Source organism: Hyperoodon ampullatus (genome assembly GCF_949752795.1).
Source record: "Hyperoodon ampullatus genome assembly, chromosome: 8".
NCBI classification, from domain to species: Eukaryota; Metazoa; Chordata; class Mammalia; order Artiodactyla; family Ziphiidae; genus Hyperoodon; species Hyperoodon ampullatus.
Genome location: NC_136921.1, coordinates 11,306,080 through 11,326,997, shown reverse-complemented (window position 1 = coordinate 11,326,997; position 20,918 = coordinate 11,306,080). Strand labels below are relative to the sequence as shown.

The 20,918-nt window shown below is 36.2% G+C and overlaps 1 protein-coding gene across 3 annotated transcripts in view; it reads right to left on the bottom strand.

Moving 5' to 3' along the window:
* SPHKAP (SPHK1 interactor, AKAP domain containing) overlaps positions 1-20,918 on the bottom strand; it is a gene marked incomplete at both ends in the record, with an annotated part of 140,133 nt that overhangs the window by 80,704 nt on the left and 38,511 nt on the right. For all 3 annotated transcript variants that reach the window (XM_079710544.1, XM_079710545.1, XM_079710543.1), the window contains one exon: positions 3,822-3,929. In XM_079710544.1, the coding sequence (XP_079566670.1) occupies positions 3,822-3,929 (108 nt within the window). The remainder of the gene's footprint in view (positions 1-3,821; positions 3,930-20,918) is intronic.

Genomic DNA, 20,918 nt, shown 5'->3' with positions numbered 1-20,918 from the left:
CTCTTCACAGTTCTATAATTATATATTTCCTTAATCATGTAAATCTAGATTTTTTTCCATAGACCAACTTATCAAGTGGGGTGTTTGTGTCTTCTTTAACTTTTCTATTAAGTTTCAGAATAGACTAGGTCCAGACATATTTGGAGAAATAATATAAAATAAAAAGCAGTCATTCAAGATATCATTTGTCATTGTTGCCACTGGGTTGCATTCGCATCAAAGACTCACTGAACAGCTGTCAAATATCTTCGTAGTTTTACAATATCATGTATGGAATTTTGAAGGCTGCTTGAGAATCTGATTCATTTATTTACAAATTTATGGCAAATGTAACAGATTTTCAAATGCCATGATTCATCGATTAAAATGCAGTCTAGAGGCTATAATTTACTTGTGGGATGATGATAGCCAAAAGTCTTAAAATGATCAGTAAGGAAAGAGTCTGACTGTAACTATGAATAGCAACTATAATCCAATTAAAAAAAAAAGAAAACTATATGTTCAATTTCTTTTGTAAATATGTCTGTTCAAATTAAAAAAAAAAGAAAGAATGTGAATTGTCAAGGTAATTTTAATGAAGCATTAAACCAAAAGATGGTTCTTGAAATATAAAAAATTAAATTCTAGTGAAGAGCAATAGGGGCTTAAAAAGTAATTAAATTAGTTTTTAATTTAAAAAAATCAAGGGTCCTGAAAAGTCCAAATCCTACCACTCATGTTAAGGACCTCTATTAAGATAATGCTTCTGCTGTTGGTTTTGAACATTGGCTTCCAATTTCATTTTCCTCTTCCACATTTCCCTTTTAAACAATTACGTTAAAAAATGAACACGGTGAAGGTTGGTATATGATTTTTTTCTCAGAATGGCAAATCAGAAATAAAATAAAATTGTATAGTTTGATTGGAGAACTCTATTTACAAAAACAAAACCACAGTTTTCATATTTGATATCTTTTGAAAAAAATTTAAGGGTAAATTTCAGGGGCCTTCTGAGTCAGACTTCATGTCTGGCTGGCCTATAGTATTTCTTTTTTAAAAATTTTATTATTTAAAAAAATTTTTATAGGAGTATAGTGGATTTACAATGTTGTGTTAGTTTCTGCTATACAGCAAAGTGAATCAGTTATACATATACATATATCCCCTCTTTTTTAGATTCTTTTCCCATATAGGTCATTACAGAGTGCCCATTTCTGACAGCTTCAAACTGCTCTTCACTAAGACACCTCATTTTACCTGTGAAATGAAAGCAGTTCTTTATTGAGATAATGACCAAAACTTATTTTTGAAGCTTGTTTGATGCTTGAGAACAAACAGCTGTACTGACCCATGCCCATAACCCTGAAGGGTTTCTATGCCTGAGATTGTCCCTCAATAAAAATTCTAAATGAACATCTTGAATTCAGAAAACATTTGTCCTTGGAGGCACTTAGTTCTAAGAAACTGCAAATCCAGATACTTGGAGTTCAGTATGATGGATACCAAGCCAATCAAAATTGGATATAAAAAAGTTGGCTACTAAGTTTGATCAGGAAGAAATGAGTTAAAGAAGCAACAATGAACATAGGGTGGGGTACCCCACAGTTATGAATAGAGAATAAAGCAATAAAATATTGGACAGCTTTGCTACAGGTTCCTCAGAATCTGTTGTGATTATTTGTTAATAGATTTAGATTTGGGATTATTTCATTAGACTAATTTTTTAAATTAAACTTTAATCAAGATATTATTTTAAAATACAGTTCTATTTTTTAATTTAAATTACAACTTCATTGTTATCTTTTTGTGGATAATTTGTTTTGAAAAGGAATTAAGTACTTTTTCCCTGACCATTTTAGTGACTCCTTCCTTGTGTATGGCTATTTTGATCAAGAGACCCTTGTCCTGTCAAGCATTGCTGTTGATCAACTCTATTTTTCTCTAGATAATAGCTTCCTCTCAGCAATGTCCAGCTCTGGATTCTGTTTCTTCTCCTCACCCTAGAAATCTGTGCCAAGTAAGAAAGAGAGAAAGGACTCGTAAACTAAGAAAAAGTAACTACAAGATACTTTTTGAGAGATTAGCGTTCATTTTTCATAGGGATTCTGAAATTTTTTTACACTTTAGAGTCATGGACAATTTTTAACACTTGTGTCAGTTTCATTTATTATAAACTCTTGCAGGAAAACTAACCTTCCAGTTTGCCTTTTACTTGTGTTTAGATTTTTCCCCTTTGGGGAAGTATAGAAAGAACCAGAACGGCAGTATGAATCAGCTAGCTCAAGCTCACTGATGTCATCTGAAACTATAAAGGGACAAAGAATTAAGAAAGAAAGTCATACAGTTTTAAGTCCAAATTTGAGTTCATTGGGATTGGGGGGGTTGTGAGTAGAGTTTTCTTATACTTAGGAAGATCCAATGGTAATCTTAAATTTGGCTATAAATTTACCATTTCTAATTGTAGATCTGAAATATAGATTCCAAAAATATAAAGTTTAGAAAAGACCTCTTTGCCCTTTATTACACAATTTTTAGTGCCCCAACTTTGGTGCCTTCTCCAAATGGCAGACTCCTTAATACAGGAGCTGCTTGGATGACAACTTTGACTAAAGTGTAGATGCTGATAGCTTTTACTCTCCATTTCTCTTCCTTTTACAATTCAGAGCTGTGTAATTAGAGATCCATATCAGCAAATGCCTGAATTTTCCACCTCATCTCAGAATTGAATTTGCAAAGAAGGTATCGCTGTTAAATTACTTGCCACCAAAATCCTTTTTCGTTTTCGCCAAAGATTTTTAGCCAACAACTGGTTTTCTGGATAAGGGATTAAAAAGTCCCCAAAATAGCAGGATCAAAATCATTTTGCCTAAACAAAGAGATTGAATTATGTCTGTTGAATGGACTCTGCTTTTCTTGTGCTATGAGACTCTGCAGTGTGAAATGTTTTACATCCTCTGTCTGCCAGTTCTGGTTCTGCTCATTATATATAAAAAGCTCCTCCATACCATTTTCAGCTTCCTTTTTTTTTTCTTTTAACAGAAATGCTGGCATGCAATTTACCTCCAGGAATAGCTCAGAGCTGATGCTCTCAACTTAGTCATGAGAATTACATTTCTCTCCTCTTTGGAAATATTCTCCCCCAGTCTCTATAATCATGAGCCCATAAGAGCTAGGTGATTGCAGTTAAAATGAAACATATAGTTTTGTAGAACATATAGGAAGCAGACTATTTCATATAGGAAGGAGAAATCACGTTGTTGATTTCTCGTATCAACAATATGCCCTTACATTCTAAGCCACAAGAAATATTTATCTATAAGGACGTCTCTTCCCTTGAAAAGGAGGATTTTATACGTAAAGCTCAGATCCAGTATATAATATTAAAAAGCATGCCTGTATATTTCTTATGTTGAAAATGTTTTCAAATAATGACTATAACTTATAAGAATGGTAGAATATTTTTATACAGTTTTCAGGTTGAAAAATACCTACTAGTAGGAGTTATAAAATATATTAAAAAGAATCCAAGAGCACTCTGAACAGGTTTTTATTTCTCATCATACGATGCTATTTCTGAATCTTTTACACTGTCAGTTTTGAAAATGAAAACACCATTTTTTCCTTTTCAGAGAAATGATAAGATTAATTTACCTGTTGAGATGAGCAAAGCAGAAGAAACATGAGTTTCTGCCTGTTATTTTGTTAACACTGTATAAACCAGTTACGTATTTTCAAAAAGATGCTTTCCAAATCTTGTACCTAATGATTATGTCTTTGTTATGAGTACATATGCCCAACTCCCCACTTTCTCAGCCTGCATCCCCAGAGTTGTGTTTACTTACAGAAGCACAGTTTTCAGACTTGTCTTCCACAAAACCAATTTGGCAGGGCGTCCTCTGATTCTGAAGCCAGTAGTCTGTAGATTCCAGCAGGCTGTTGCTGCGGAGAACCTGAAGGAACCAAGACAAACTTCTCAGTGTTATTGGCAAGATTTTCTATTTAAACAAGGAACTCTTTTCTGAAGAATCTGTAAGTGTTTTGTTTGCCTCAGAGCATCTGGATATTAGAAAAAACTTCCAGGATAACAGCACCTCTAGAGTGTGTAAAATATTCAACCAAGAATCCACTTTAGAGGGATACATTGAAGTGAATACTGTTGTTTTTTCTCTCATCTAATTCAACATCTGGAAACTTGAGTGTACCTGTGACTTTTGCATAATTTGCAGTCAAGTGATTTTTTTGGGGTATGGTTCAATTGGCAATGGGGAATCAAACTTCATTTAAGTGTTGGAACTCTTTTACATTCTACAATATGAAAAATTTCCATTAAAAAATGTAGTTTCTCCATTTGGCACAATACTGTTACCGAAATTATGATTCTTTAGTTCTTCAGCTTTGCTAATATATCTGTGAAATAGGGCACAGTTCTTCTAGAACACTTAGGATACTATATTAAATTTTAAAATTATTAGGAATAAGTAAGTGTCTTACAACAACCCTTTCCCTTGTAGAAGGAGTATGGTAAAGCAAAATCAATTTCAGTACATAAATGAACAACACTGTGATTTACAAATGCCTTGTTTCTGGGCTTTGATTTTAAAGCAATGAAGAAAAATTGCACCTCTGAGCCAAAACATTTTGAAGATGCAATCTCATAAACAAACAAATGACTCAACTTCTGATGTGTCTTAACTCTATTCAAATATTGTATAAGATTTTTCTCATCTTATATAAGATTTCCAATGCTCTCCTGGTACCCTCTGCTTTATTAGGGTACATGTCTGCTACTATTTGACAACTACCTTCACTTAAGTAATATAACACATTTAATCAGTTTGGTTAATGCCACAAAAATAGAATGACACTTCAATTACATTTCATTTGCACAGTGAAGGGTTGTCTTTTTTTCTATAAAGATAAAAGTACATTAATTTTTGTCTCTGCATGTTGAATTAACCAAATATGTCTAACACATTTTTCTATAACATTTTTGTTTCAGCTAAGTGATATTATTACTTTTTAAATATTTTTCCCACTCAATGCTTATTATTCCTGGAGATGACAAATTTTCATCCTTTTACAGAACAGTACAAAGAGACACTTTGATGAGAAGGTAATTGAATGATGAAATTCAGTTATCACTGCAGACTCAAGTTGGCAATGGAACCTCTCAGGTCTCTTCAAGATTTTATCTAAACTGTGGTTCTTAAAGTGTGAGCTGAGACCCCCTAGGGGTCACTGAGATCTTTCAGAGAGTCCAGCAGTCAAACTATGCTTATTATAATACAAAGATTTTATTCACCCTTTTCATTCGAATCATCTCATGAGTACTCAGTGGAGTTCTCCAGGGTCCACACGAGGTGTGATGGTGTAACAGGCTGACTGCAGAAGCAAATAGGAGAGTCTAGCTGTCTTCTTTTAAGTCAGATATTAAGAAGATTTGCTAAAAATGTAAGATGAAATTATTTTTCTCACTAAAGTGTTTTGTTTTGGAAAACATAGATATTTGCCATAAAAATATGTATGTTAACATGTAATGTGTTTGTTATTATTTTAAAATTATGTTAAAATAATAAATTATGGTTATTTAAATTGTTACTGTTATTTTAAAATTACACGTATTTAGAATTTTCTTAACATTTTTTCTATGAATTATAACTTTATATAGCTTCTTTAAGTTTCAGTATTTTCACTTCTTTCTATGTGGCCTCAGACTTCATCAAAATATGCTGAAAATACAATTTAGTATATAGCAAAAGCTGTTTTTTATAATTTTTATTTTATATTGAAGAATAGTTGATTAACAATGTTGTGTTAGTTTCAGGTGTACAGCAAAGTGATTCAGTTTACATGTATCTCTTCTTTTTCAAATTATTTTCCCATTTATGTTATTACAGAGTATTGATATGTCAACCCCAAACTCCCAATTTATCCTTCCCTGCCACCTTTCCCCTTTGGTAACCATAAGTTTGTTCTCTAAGTCTGTGAGTCTGTTTCTGTTTTGCAAATAAGTTTATTTGTATCATTTTTTTTTGATTCTGCAAGTAAGTCAGACAAAGACAAATATCATATGATATCGTTTACATGTGGAAATTTTCTTAGCTTTAATTTATAATATGGAAAATATCAATAAGTATAAACCCTACAATCAGAAGCTTCATGAGGTCCCCCAACATTTTTAGAGTGCAAAGGCATTTTGATTCCAAAAAAATACAATTGAGAACCATTGATCTAGACTAACTTTATTTAAAGAAGAAAAAGCTTCTCAGTCCACCTCCTCCACTGCCATTCACTTTTACTTTCAGCATATTTAGAATAGAATTTAAGAGACTGGACATTAGTGATCTAACTGCGTTGAAATCTAAACCTGGTCATTAGTAGCAGGAAGACCTTGGGTGGTTGCCTAAAATCCTGAATCTAGGTTTCTACACCCATGAATGGAGAGAGTAACACCCACCTGGTGGTGGAATCATTGGGGTATTCAGTGAGATGACAAGTGTCAAACACTTCAGCATGCAAGATGACAAGTCATCCTCTCAATACATGGCTCTCATTTTTACTATTTGATACGAACTTCAAAGGAAAATAGAAAATTGGAAGCTTTTGCCTGAAATGAGTGGATTGAAAACATTTCAGATGTATGAAGACAAATTTTCTTCAGCAAATATTCTGACCTAAGGTGTAACTTCAGTTCAACATTTTGTAGTATTAATGGTTGCAGCTACTAGTTTTTGCATGCTTAGAATGTGCTGGGAAATGTGTTAAATTTTTCATATATTTATTTACTTATTTATTACTTTTAAATTTAATCCTTAGTGCAATACTATAAGGTAGGAATTAAAGAGAAGGATCTTCGTGGCACTTATCATTTTGCAGATGAAGACCTTGAGGTTCAGAGAGATTTGAGTTCCTGCCCCAAGCTGCTCAGAGCTGGACTTTGAATTCGGTTTTGAAGATACCAAGTCTGTGAGTGAAATCATTTAACAATGTTGCCTTGCATAATCCCTACAGATGGGTGTGATTTGGGGTATGTTTCTGAAGCGTTATGTGCCTCTAATTTTTGTAAACATAACTATGTTTACTCTGCATCATAATAATGTTAGAGATTTAAAATGGAAGCATCAAATGAACATACCAGTTAAGAATAGTTTGCAATGCAGCTTAATAACTCCTCTGACTAAAAATCCCTTCTTAGCCATTTCAAAGCTCACTCCACAGAAATTAGACCCTGGACTTTTTCTGTATTCTAACGTATTCTAACATATTCAAGGCACATGTATCATGGTTGCAACAAACTGTGTGTCAACAAGAGAAAACAACTGCCACTTAGAGGAGCTTATGAATTATTCCTGTCTTAAGTCAGCCCTAAGAGGGGGGCAGAGTTCAGACACAATTCACTTAGGTCTTCCAGAAAAGTGGTGGGCTGGACTGGCATATTTTCCAGGTGAAACACAGAGAGTCAGAGATGGAAATGCCGAAAGACATCAGCCTGACATTTCCACACTGCAAGATTCCCAAGGCCATGAAAAAGACTGTCTCATGATGAGGCTGACTGAGAGAATTGTCAGCTACCTAACAGATTTCTCCTGTGTTGAACTTCTCTGATATAGGGAAATAGCACAGAAAGAGTCATTTGTTGAGTCTTCTACTATAAGGGCATTTTTTGCACCTATTTTAAACATAAATAATAACTAAACTTATACAAAGATCTTGTTCTGCCCTATCCTAAGGGGGGGGGGGAGTCGACAGCTTTATGGACCTGCTTACTCAGTGGAAAATGCTAGAAAGACCTCTCACTTAGCTATTCCATATCATTTGGATCCTGAGTGTCTTCTCAAAGGTCCATCTTTGCTTTAGAGGAAACAGAAATGTCAGAGCGAGGAAGTGAAATTTAAAGTGCCACCTACATCTTTCAATTGCTTAAGAACAAATGTTTTGAGGAGAACATCTTTCATGAGAATATTCATTCAAGGTGTAATTTTAAAATGTGAATTTTATTCATCATAATTTAAAAATTAGTTTATTTGATCTTATCAATAATTAAAATACATTTCATTGATATTTAGAGATTATTATTTAATACTTATATTTGTTCATTATTGACCAAAAAATAATACATTTAATTGAGAGCTCTCTGGACTAAGGCCCTAATAGATGTTATCTGAATTAAACTTCTAGATTTATGAGGTAGAATTTGAGGGCTAATATGTGAAATGCACTTAAAACAGTGCTTGGCATATAGCAAGTGCTCAATAAACATTTGCTATTATAAAAATTATTATTCTGTTTGCCCAGACTTAGAGGGGTCAATAATTTTCTTGTTAGTGGAGAGCTAGCATTTGAGCCAGGCTCTCTGGTCCCAAAGCCCCCATTAGGCATGGCTCCATTGCAAGCTGGTAAAATTACATAATTTCTCATCCTTGGATTCTACCAAACATATGTCTATGTATTTATCCATCTCTCCCTCATGGGCCTGGTCTGGGTGATCAGGAGCTTTGAGCTCCATTCCTGACCCTACTGTCTGTGTGGTCAGGCTACCCACCAGCTCCCAGCCTCAGTTTGTCCTTTGTATACAATTAAATCATGTGATCTGAAGGGCCACTCTACATGGAACATCAGTAATTCTCTGCCTTCCTCCTCCTTTCATTCCTTCTGCTGTTCCAATTCCCAAATACATTAAGAGCCAAATAAGCAAAGAAAATAAAAATGCAGGCTTCAATAAACCACTTAGAATCATATGTTAAGCAATTTTAGCCCGTGAGAAGCTTTTGGTGTAATGGTTTAGCCAAGTCATTAGAAAAAGAAGAATGCTTGAAAGAAGAATATGTGCTTGAGGATTTAAAGATTTTGAAACTTTATGAATACAACCTCCCTGCTGAGACAGTCACTTTCTGATGGTGGGGAGGGAAAGAGAAAAACTCACCAGGCTCTCAATGGCTCATTCATTTATCTGCTATTTTTAGCTGCAGGTTCAGTTATTTCAGATGAAGAGCTAATAACAAACATGCTGTGCATTCACTAGTTTGAAATAACAATGGCACATTTTCTCTTAAAATTTCATGAATGTCCTAAGCAATGAAGAAAGATTGTTCTGCTCTCTTGTACAGTGACTTTCCTTTTTTATATAGAGAACCAAGTTGTAGGAATTTAGTATTGATATGGCATGGGGAGGGGAAAATGGACTCCTGGTAACCTGGACACAGCTCTAAACATTGCTGGGCAGAAAAAATAAGTAGTAATTAGATTGGAGAAGACAGTAATTTAAGGTTAGTCACAGAGGTTTGGAGGCAGAGCTGATATTCTCTTCCATCTCATCACTTACTGAGTGATCTTGGGCAAGTCTTTTAGCTTCTGCAGGACTTAGTTTTTGTATTTATTACAGGAGGATGATTACAGGCACTTCAAAAAATTATTCCAAGGCTCAAATAAGAGAAGGTTCATGAAGGACTACCCTCTTAACAGAGTAGGCAATTGATAGGTGATGGCTTTTATTATAAGAATGCAGTAAAATTTAGACAACACATTTTCCATCTTAACATTTTCTTGATCTCCACACAGCACCTGGCAGTTTCTCTTTATTTGTATTTGTGGTGCTCCATTTTTATTTTACCCCTCTTGCTTCTCTCATTTCCTCCTTCACTCAATATTCGGTCAACAGAGGTTCACTGAACTCTTTTAATGTTTGACACTGGGAATATTAAGATGAACAAAATGACTGCTGTGCCTTGGAAATTAAACTCTAAGAAGGGAGAACAAGCTCTGACAGGCTCGTGATAGAGAAAGCAGGTGCTTTGATCAGGACAATCTGTGTCAGAGATCACCAAGGATGGAGTAGCCAGTTCAACCTGCAGAAGGTTGAGACAGTGCACTTGACCCTCATGTCAAGTTGAAAGATGCATCTGAGTTGTCTGGGGATGTTGGAGAAGGTTGGGAGAATATGTCTCTCTTTCTAAGTAGCTTTCCTCTCTGATGCCCTAAAAGGGAGTATCCTTTCTGCATAGGGCCTCAGCGTGTTGCTCTTTCCACCCCTCACAACTCTTTTCATCAGAGATCTTACTGACTCCCAGGGTACTAATTCCCACCTGGGAAGATGACACACTGGTCTATGACTTCATCTTTGACCTTTCTCTAGAGCTTGGCTTTTCACAGTTCTAGCTGTTAGTTATTTTTCTTGGATCTCCTGTTGTCACCTTGGACTCTTTGTGTCTGAACCCAAACCTTTCCCTCCCCAATTCCGGCCCTTAAAAGAAAGCTGACTCCCTGACTTCTGTATTTGCAGTTAATGGAAGAACAATTCTCTCTTACCCTGGCTTGAAATGTCTGTGCCATCTGGAACACCTCGTTATCTGTTTCTAGTCTTATATTCTGCTCTATTTTTTTCTTTAATTCACTTAACATTTAAGTACATGCTATAGACTAGTCTCTGGGTAATACAATAGTGAATAATGCAGACTTGATCTCCACATTTATGGAACTTAAAATCTGGCATGGAAACCCAGCAGTAAATAAAGGAGCACTGAAATACACTTTTAATTATAAATCGTGGTAGGTAGTATAAAGAAATTCAACATGGTGCAGTAATAGAGAATAAAAGAGATAGGATGATACTTGGGAAAGGCAATTAGGGAAGGCTGGACACCCACAGGGTCCTTAAGATTTACAATTGTTAACGTTGTCATGGTCTGTCTCTTCTATCTCCTTCAACCCTTGCCTCTCAAATCTATGTAGCTTACTGAAACCAGAATCAGAGATAAGTACTAGGCTTTGAAGACAAACCTGGTTTCAAATTCCAGTTTTTCCGTTAATTAACTATGCAGCCTAAGGCAGTCACTTAACCTCTTTGAGACTCAGTTTTTCCACCTACAAAATGAGGTCGGTGTTGCACTCACAATGAAGAATTTTTTAGTAGACATTAGAAATACTAAACACACACAGTATCTGACTACTTTAGGTGTTCACAAACAGTGAAGAGTGAATAATAAATAGCTATTATTATCACAAATATGATTACTGATGTTATGTAATTCTCTCCCAAGACCTTAACTTCAGTTGATTAATTGACCCAATAAACATTAGCATTGTACCATCTATTCCTACTGGAAACCTGACCAGGTCCTAGGGAACAAGGAAGGACATATTTGCTTAGTGAACCCCAAATTTTATAGGCTTATTGTCAAACTATGGCTTGGTATTCAAGACAGAACCTAATTCAGCTCTCACCTGTTAATCATTTCATGAATATGTATTAAGCTCCAAAGTTCAGGATACTGAACTATGCCCAGTTTAGGTGTTTTCCAGGCTTTGTCTCCAATACTTTCCCTGCACACACCCTCTGCTAGAATCTCCCACTTACTAAAAGAGCTCCACCTCCTAGTCTTTATAATGCACATGCTTTTCCTCATATCTTTCCACCAGCTCCCTGAAGTTTTCCCCAGAAGTTCCTTCGCAGCTATCAAGATATAATTGAAACCAACCCCTTTTCCCTATCAAATGTTTCTTCTTCATGATGAAAACAATGTTTTATCTCAGAATTTTGGAATGTGCATGCATGTCTTGTCCCTCCCATTAGATGATATGAGTATTACTTCTGCAAGGCTTTTGTTTTCCTCAGAGATTTTATGGAAAGGTTACAAAGAATTTTTATGTTGAGCAAGATTCCCATTTTCTACTTCTGTACTATCAAATACTGTCAAATTTTATTTTCTGATAATTGTAAGTACAATGATGTTAAGAAGCATCAAAGTCCTTAAAGAGAAAAATTTCAAACACAAAATGCTACATTTGCCTAATGTATGTATCATGATTAATGATGGAATGGTGCTTAAAATTAAGTGAATAATGTCATCAGAACAATGAACTCATTCTTCAAAAGCAGAGATTTATCGTTCTCCCACCCCCAAACAGGTAGACTCAGAGAAGATTTGATGTGTTGGGATTTTGAGACATTGACTCTCTCAGCTGTCTGGAGGCTGGAGAGAACCTGGGTTGGCCATTCCAGGGCAAGCACCTCTGGCCATCTGCTTATTCAAGAGTTCCTAACAGGGCTTCCCTGGTGGCGCAGTGGTTGAGAGTCCGCCTGCCGATGCAGGAGACACGGGTTCGTGCCCCGGTCCGGGAAGATCCCACATGCCGCGGAGCGGCTAAGCCCGTGAGCCATGGCCGCTGAGCCTGCGCGTCCGGAGCCTGTGCTCCGCAACGGGAGAGGCCACAGCGGTGAGAGGCCCGCGTACCGCAAAAAAAAAAAAAAAAAAAAAAAAGAGTTCCTAACAAATATTATTTTAAAAAATATGTATAATAATGTGGAAAAGATTTGGAAACACCATCTAAAGTAATCATCCTTTCAAATGTTGCACACAATTTTCATGAATGTGTGTTGGAGATGAGGAAAGAAAAAACAAGAGCAGCAATAAAATGAAGGAAGCCAGAAAAGTCCATTAATAGAGTCCTGGGCATCCCTCAGAGAAGAATCTCCAGGCCCCTATTTCTGTTCTAGCCATTTTCTAGGAAATTCAATTAAATTTTTCTTACACAAAGAGATTGTAATGTGAGCAGGGCAATTAGATTTGCACAGTGAGTGGTAAAGATGGCAGAGAGTTGATGAGAATGATGTTAGGGAAGAACGAAGGCAGCTATTCATCAGATATTATTACCTATTTGCTCTGCAATAAACAGTGGCATCTCTACTGCTGGTAACATTTTCTTCATAGAGATATCACATCCCTATAAAATTCACCCTTTTATCAATTACAGGAAAAAATCTGTAAAAAATACAAACACATGGAGGCTAAATAATATGCTGCTAAATAACCAAGAGATCACTGAAGAAATCAAAGAGGAAATCAGAAAATACCTAGAAAAAAATGACAATGAAAATACGATGACCCAAAATCTATGGGATGCAACAAAAGCAGTTCTGAGAAGGAAGTTTATAGCAATACAGTCCTACCTCAAGAAACAAGAAATATCTCAAATAAACAACCTAACCTTACATGTAAAGCAATCAGAGAAAGAAGGACAAAAAAAAAAAACCCCAAAAGTTAGCAAAAGGAAAGAAATCATAAAAATCAGATCAGAAATAAATGAAAGAAACAATAGTAAAGATCAATAAAACTAAAAGCTGGTTCTTTGAGAAGGTAAACAAAATTGACAAACCATTAGACAGACTCATCAAGAAAAAGAGGGAGAAGACTCAAATCAACAGAATTAGAAATGAAAAAGTCACATTTTTCATTTCCTTTTCAAAAGTAACAACTGACACTGCAGAAATACAAAGGATCATAAGTGATTACTACCAGCAACTATATGCCGATAAAATGGACAACCTGGAAGAAATGGACAAATTCTTAGAGAAACACAACCTTCTGAGACTGAACCAGGAAGAAATATAAAATATAAACAGACCAATCACAAGCACTGAAATTGAGACTGGGATTAAAAATCTTCCAGCAAACAAAAGCCCAAGACCAGATGGTTTCACAGATGAATAGTATCAAACATTTAGAGAAGAGCTACCACCTATCATTCTCAAACTCTTCCAAAATATAGCAGAGGGAGGATCACTCCCAAACTCATTCTACAAGGCTATCATCACCCGGATACCAAAACCAGAAAAAGATTTCACAAAAAAACAAAACTACAGGCCGATATCACTTATGAACATAGATGCAAAAGTCCTCAACAAAATATTAGCAAACAGAATCCAACAGCAAATGAAAAGGATCATACACCATGATCAAGTGGGGTTTATCCAAGGAATGCAAGGATTCTTCAATATATGAAAATCAGTCAATGTGATAAACCATATTAACAAATTGAAGGAGGAAAACCATATGATCATCTCAATAGATGCAGAAAAATCTTTTGACAAAATTCAACACTGATTTATGATAAAAACTCTTCAGAAAGTAGGCATAGAGGGGACCTACTTCAAAATAATAAAGGCCATATATGACAAACCCACAGCCAACATCGTTCTCAATGGTGAAAAACTGAAAACATTTCCTCTAAGATCAGGAACAAGACAAAGTTGCCCACTTTCACCACTACTATTCAACATAGTTTTGGAAGTTTTAGCCACAGCAATTAGAGAAGAAAAAGAAATAAAAGGAATCCAAATCAGAAAAGAAGAAGTAAAACTGTCACTGTTTGCAGATGACATGATACTATACATAAAATTTTAAGTTTTTATTTTGCTTGAGTGAGATTACTAGGTAGTGTGGTAACTCAATAAGAAACTGATAAACTGTCTTGTAAAGTGGATTTGCCATTTTCATTCCCATCAGCAGTGTATGAGAGTTCAAGTTGCTCTACATCCTTGTCAGTGCCTGGTGTTGTCAGTTTTTGCTTTCAAATTAATTTTAGTCATTCTACTTGGTGCACAGTGGTACTTCATTGAGGCTTATTTTCCTCTTATTTTTTAAAGATTTTTTTCCTTTTTAAGATTCTTTTATTTAAAATTTAATTGGATTCTATATTGGTACAAATCACATTCATAAAGCAATAAAGCATTAATTAGACTCTATATTTGATGCTAACTTCGGAATACCATTTCCAAGAGAAGGATAACACCATCCATATTAAGTTTTCATTCCATCATTCATTCATTCAATGGCTGATTGTTGAGCACCTGCTATTTTTACTAGGTGTTGCTTATTTACTGCATGATCAGGGGTGGACAAAACAAAAATAATGACAAAGCAAACAGTTTTGTTCTCATCCTGTTGAGGGAGAACAAACCATAATCAAATAAATTTTCCATATTTATATATGTTCTGATAATGAAGATCACTGTGAAAACTACTGTGACTACTGTGAAGACAAAGCCACAGAAAGGGATAAAAATTAAGAGATGTATTTTGGAAAGTATTTTCTGGCCTCTCTGAGGGTGACGTTGAGCAGAAATCTGAATGAATCAAAGTGCCAGTCACACAAGCACCCGAGGGAAGAGCATCTCAGGCAGAGATCACCAGCAAAAAAAAGCTCAAAGCAGAAATGTTTTTGTTGATTCTGAAGAAGAGCAAAGAGCTCATAATGGCTGGTGCAGAGTGAGTGGTAGGGGAAGTGATGAGAAAGAACTTTTTATCTTTCACTGGAAAGAAATCCATGGCTGAGCTGAGCCACATATTGTTTAATGTCATGAAGCACTCTAAGATTCTACAAAATGTTTAATTATAATTTTTGGGTGTTTAGTCACTGGCTTAAATAATGCTTAATTATTAGCTTAAATTTTTATAATAGCTTAAATCCTACCCCCTGCCACACACTGAACTAGAAGTCAAAAGATTTTGTGTAATTTTACACTCTTATTTTATGTTGATTTAATCTGTGCCTTAGCGAACTTTTTGGAGAACTCTGTAATCTTTTGTTTTCCACTCTGGGATATGATACCTTTTCATTACCTCACAGTGAAACTCTATTGCTTATTTAAAGCACACTGAACTCCTAAAAAGAGACAAGGAAACAAATTGGAAATGAACTTATTTTGTGGAGGGAAAAAAGTGGCATAGAAAACTCAGTGGTTTCTTCTCAGTTTCTCAGAAGGTTGAATTAAATGTTAAGATAACATTTTCCTTTTAATGATGATTCTTCTGGCTGACTGCCTGAGGTTTTCTGTATTTAGCCTCCTTTGAAAAAAGGGGGAAACTGTTTCCAAAGTATGAATAATCATGCTTGATTATTCATAGTACATATTCTGCAATATGATCATCTGGTTGGATGTGAAACATTCTTGCATTACACGACTGACACCTAGTACAGTTTGGAAATCTTGTAATTGATTATTACAAAAGTATTGGAAAACAATGGACTTCTTTTAAGGCCTTGGAACTAGTAATTCTCCACTGTCAAGGAGCAGATCAAAGGCATAGATGGTTTGGAAGTTTGGGAAAGAAATTCTTAGCAGCGGATCTGCAATTCTTACTCTCTTTACTGTGGAGAACGGTGGGACAGAATACCCCCAGAGAAGAAAGAAGGTGCCATTCTCATATCTCGTTATAAACATACTAACCTCTAGATAAACTGTACTTTTATAGCGAAAGAGTCCTTATCTATGGGATGCTCTTAGCAATCCTGGTCGAACTAAGCTTGCCTCTGGGAAATAAATATGAAATATACTGATTTATAAATATCTCTGACAAATGTCACACATGCAAGTAACTGAGTATAAAATGGAAATGTTTCACGAACAAAAGGGCTCTCTTCTTTGAAATTAATGTCCCCATGTATGTAATCTGGAGACTTTGTATATTAACCAGGCACAGAGTTTATCTCAATGTAACAAGAAATGAACTAGGTAGACAGTTTTAGATCTCTCCCTGCTTTTCTCGTGCCACACAATTACTCTGTCCTGGAAGCTCCATTGTATTTCAATGCAATCACAAAAAAGGTATAAGAGCACACAGGGCAATTCAACAGTATCAAGCCACGCTTGTTTACTTCTGCCACATCACACTTCAGCCAGTCAGCTGTCTGAAGGATGTTTTGAAAATTGATCAGAGCTTTCTCCACATGACAATGAAAACCAAGTTTGAGTCTCAAGTATAAATTACAGGAGTTTCAAACACAGATATACTCAGGAAATGCAATTACAGTATAATTTATGAATGGTTTGATTTAAAGAGAGTCAAATTAGACATAAATGGAGGACAGCTGATTAATTGCTATTTAATTCCTATTTAGATACAGTATAATGCTGTCATGTTGATATGACCAGTGATGGAAATGTGATTTTTAATGTTAGGAGAAGCAAAATATAAGAAAAAACGTACATGTAAGAAAACACACGATGTGTATCTAGACCTACCATTGACTTTATATGATTTTTCTGCAAAGTGTAAGTAGCACAGATTTTGCTGTTCATCAAAGAGATAGCGGATTTGGCCACGTATCCCTTGAGTACTGATGTGTGCCTTTGGCCTTTGGCAATTATAAGAAAGTGGCAATTCTCCTTTCTTGACTCTTCTTTGGAAGAAGCTGCTGGGAACAACTACCTTCTAAGATGTCAGCATATGGACAGATAATTTGCTAAGGTTCACACCTGCTTCTTGGATGCTTCTCATTCTGGAGAGTGTGAGCCCTCATCTGGATCTTTTAGGGCAGGTCTCCTTCTCCAAATGTAGAGATAAGCCTGGTAAATGTGGGCATGCACATGACAGGGCTCATTTTCAGAGATTCATGAGCCAGAAGGCCCCTATGGAGGACTCTTCAAGATTATCTGAGCCAAATCTTTCCGTCCCATTCTGGCAGAATTGAAAAGTGGGTACTTTGATCAGAAGGGTGAGCCCGGCCAGATACAGGGAAGGTGGATGCTGTTAGGACTGGTGGGGAACATGGTGTTTACTGCAGGCTACAAGGCTGAGAGGGTTGTTTACATGGAGCACTGAAGGGAAAGAGAGGAGAACCTTAAGGCTAGTGATGGGGAACCCTGGGATGGTAAGATATTTTTTTTGGAGCACAGGCTCCGGATGCTCAGGCTCAGCGGCCATGGCTCACGGGCCCAGCTGCTCCAAAGCACGTGGGATCTTCCCAGACCGGGGCACGAACCCGTGTCCCCTGCATCAGCAGGAGGACTCTCAACCACTGCACCACCAGGGAAGCCCATGGTAAGATATTTTAAAGGCCCACAGAGAGAAAAGAGAGTTTTGAATGCCAGATTAGATATTTTAAAAAAATTAGACCCCTCCCAGTTTTGGATACAGATATTGAATACCTACTATAAAGGTTTGGTGTAATTGCAATAATTCAAGAAAAATGATCACTTGCCTAGTTTCAATAGTGCAACATCACCCTCAATTCCACAAAATGTTTTAAGCTATTCTGGGTTTTCAGAGTCCTACTTTTTGGTTAAAAAAAAAAGAAAGAAAGAAAAGAAAAAGTACTGCAAAATCCTTCCAGGAGTTCTTCACACACAGCAAAAAGGATGCTCAAGGAAGGGAGCTGTAGAGAACAGAATAAGACTAGCATATTGGAGTCTCAAGTACTCTATATAGCAATTGTTGGCAGGAAAGAGAGGTGGTGTGGAGTCCTGAATAGAAGTCTTGACTTTTGAAGTAAGAAGCTGAATCATATTCAAACTGCAAAGTGAGCCATAATTGCTGGGTTTCAACAAAGTTTCCCATGTAAGATTACCTAATTGACATTTTCCAAAGAATAAACTCGCCATGTAGCACATATAGCCCTACCTCTCTAAAGTTCAGTGTGGACCAGTCTGCTTTAAAGGCAAGAGAAGACATTCATCATTTCGACCTGCTTTTGGTGAAAGTGGAGGAAATTAGTCCCCACCAGAGCCCTCATCAATTTGTTCTGGCCTCAGTGCAACCTTGAAGCCTCCTGGATGTCAGTGTGGCTCAGCACATGAGGAAGTTTCCTTAGGCAGTCAGCGAAATGGCCCCCAGAGGGAATTCTATGGCTGGCTCTTTAGATGCAGCTTGGCTGAATCTGAACCTGTGAACTTGCTACATTGTCTCCTAGCTCTTCTTCCTAATAACCTCAATGACACCACAACTCATGGACGTCTTTGTTCAAATAGTTAGAGTTCGTGGTTCTGTTCAACTCTCAATGTCATGGAGACCTATTGACCTTGACTTCCAAATGTGTCTCATCAGAGTTCATTTTTCCCTCCTCCCACTGCCTGTATACAGGTTCTGCCTCTCTGTTCCCTGCTTCCCTATCCACATCAGTTATGCTTCTCCTGGCATCCCAGACTCCACTCTCCCTTTGCTCTAAGGAATTATCTTTAGAACTACTATATTAACCATCTTCAAATATCACTTTTAGTAAGACAACTATTTCTTTTTTTTAAAGACTGTTTTATTGCTGGACAATGCACACTTTTCTTTTTAAAAAATTTATATAAATGTATTATATATACATATTATATAATAGATACATATTTTTTCCCCCAGCACCGCGCAGCATGTGGGATCCTAGTTCCGTGACCAGGGATCGAACCCGTGACCCCTGCATTGGAAGTGCAGAGTCTTAACCACTAGACCACCAGGGAAGTTCATACTCTCTTATTCTTTTCTTAAAAATCTCCCTGTTTCTTCAATGCCTCTGATTACTCCTGCAGGAGGGCAATAAAACAAGACACCTAGCAGTTTAACAAAATTTGGATAGGCTATTCTCTGGTATCAAAATCTGAGCCTGAAAATCACTACCAGGTTGCTTGATCAGAAGAGAGTATTTATAGAGCTCTGAGCAGTTTACACTCCAGAGGGAAAAGCCTTGTGTCTTCCTTCTGTAGAAAGGTGACTATGGCTCAATTATGCTGGCTTTGTTTTAAATTTTATTTATTTAGTTATATATTTTTAAAAGACCTTCCTTCCTTTAAAGAAACACTTTCTACAAATACAGAATATTATAGCTATTTTCCATCATGTACTTCCTAGAATTAATACTGGGGCTTTTGGCCAAGAGAAGTACAATTCTGACTAATGTCTTTAGAGATATGGATCAGCTTCTGAAAAAGCTTCTCAGTTTGTATGCCCATGCCTGCACACATTAATTGAATTGCTTTTGTTAATTACATGTCATCAAAATGATATGGGCTTAGATGAAAATGTATATTACAGAGTAGGATGAAACATCAAGGGGCATCCATTCTGTTCTTCAGATGTATCTGTGCCACTGTTGACAGCAAATTTAAGTCAGTTTAAAGGAGATCAGTCACACCGAAGAATGCTCTTGAAACTTCAGAGAGCTGATAAGATGTCATATTAAGATCAAACTGTGCCTCTGGGAACCTGAAATGTTATCAGCCTGCTGCCTCTGATAAGTCAAAGTTTAAGGTAGATTCAATTAACATGACATAAAAAGAGAAGGATATTTGAGGTATTGATTCTTCTCCAACAATTCTTTCCTCACATGAATCCTATTCAGAGGCTTGGTTCCACTATATCCCGTTACAAATCTTCAGTTCATCAAGTAAAGCATGCATCGAAAATGTCCAGCTCTGTGGAAATATGGCATTGACTATAATGCTTTCAAACTAGAGGAAAGTCTAACAGATACTCAATACAATGAAGGCACAACGCATGCTACATCCAGATTAGTTTTAAAATTTTACTTACATAAATTTTGCCCTTGTGTAAAGACAATTTCCTTGGAACTAGTAATTATTGAGCACCAACTATGTGCTAAGGACTTACACAAAACTTTCTGTATATAAACGTCACACCAACCCTAAGACATCTGACTCAGAGAAGTTACATCACTGGCCTAAGATCACACAGTAAAAAGAGAAACCTGGAATTTAACTCAGGACTTTGGATTCCAAGTCCAGCTTTGTTACACAACATTTCACTACCTCCCTTTAGATAACAGATTTTGATTTATTATAGAGACAATATAAGGACCTTTCACTTAGTGTTTAACAGACATAAAAGGATAACATTTATAATAATTTAGCTCATTTAAAGGAAAGTCCTTATGATTCAGTTTCACAAAGGTGGTTGCATTTGTCTTGTAAGGAAGAATTGTCCTATGAGAGGAGGAAACATCAGGGAATGTCCATGTGAGATACAATTTTAAGAGATACCACGGAGGGCTCCAATGTTCCCTCTCCACCAGCAGCTCTCTTTCTTTCTCTCAATTTTTTTCTGGCAATATTTGGAATTCTACCATTTAAATACATTATTTTACATACATTAAAACTTCCCCTGGGTCTTGGTGCTCATTAAATTAGGGTGACATAGGGGTTAGCTTATATCCCAACTTGGATGGATTGATGCTTTGTGATGAATGGAATTCTGAAATCATGTCCAGGCTCAGTAAGCTCAGTTGTCAATGTCAGTTAAGGGAGGGGGCAATCGAACTAGTTTAGCAGTAGTATTAGTTAAGTAAAAATAGATTTTATTTTTGCAGTCACTATTTTACTGTGATTGCAATTTTATTGCTTTATTTTAAGCAATCACCAACACCTCAGTGTGAATTTATCTGAA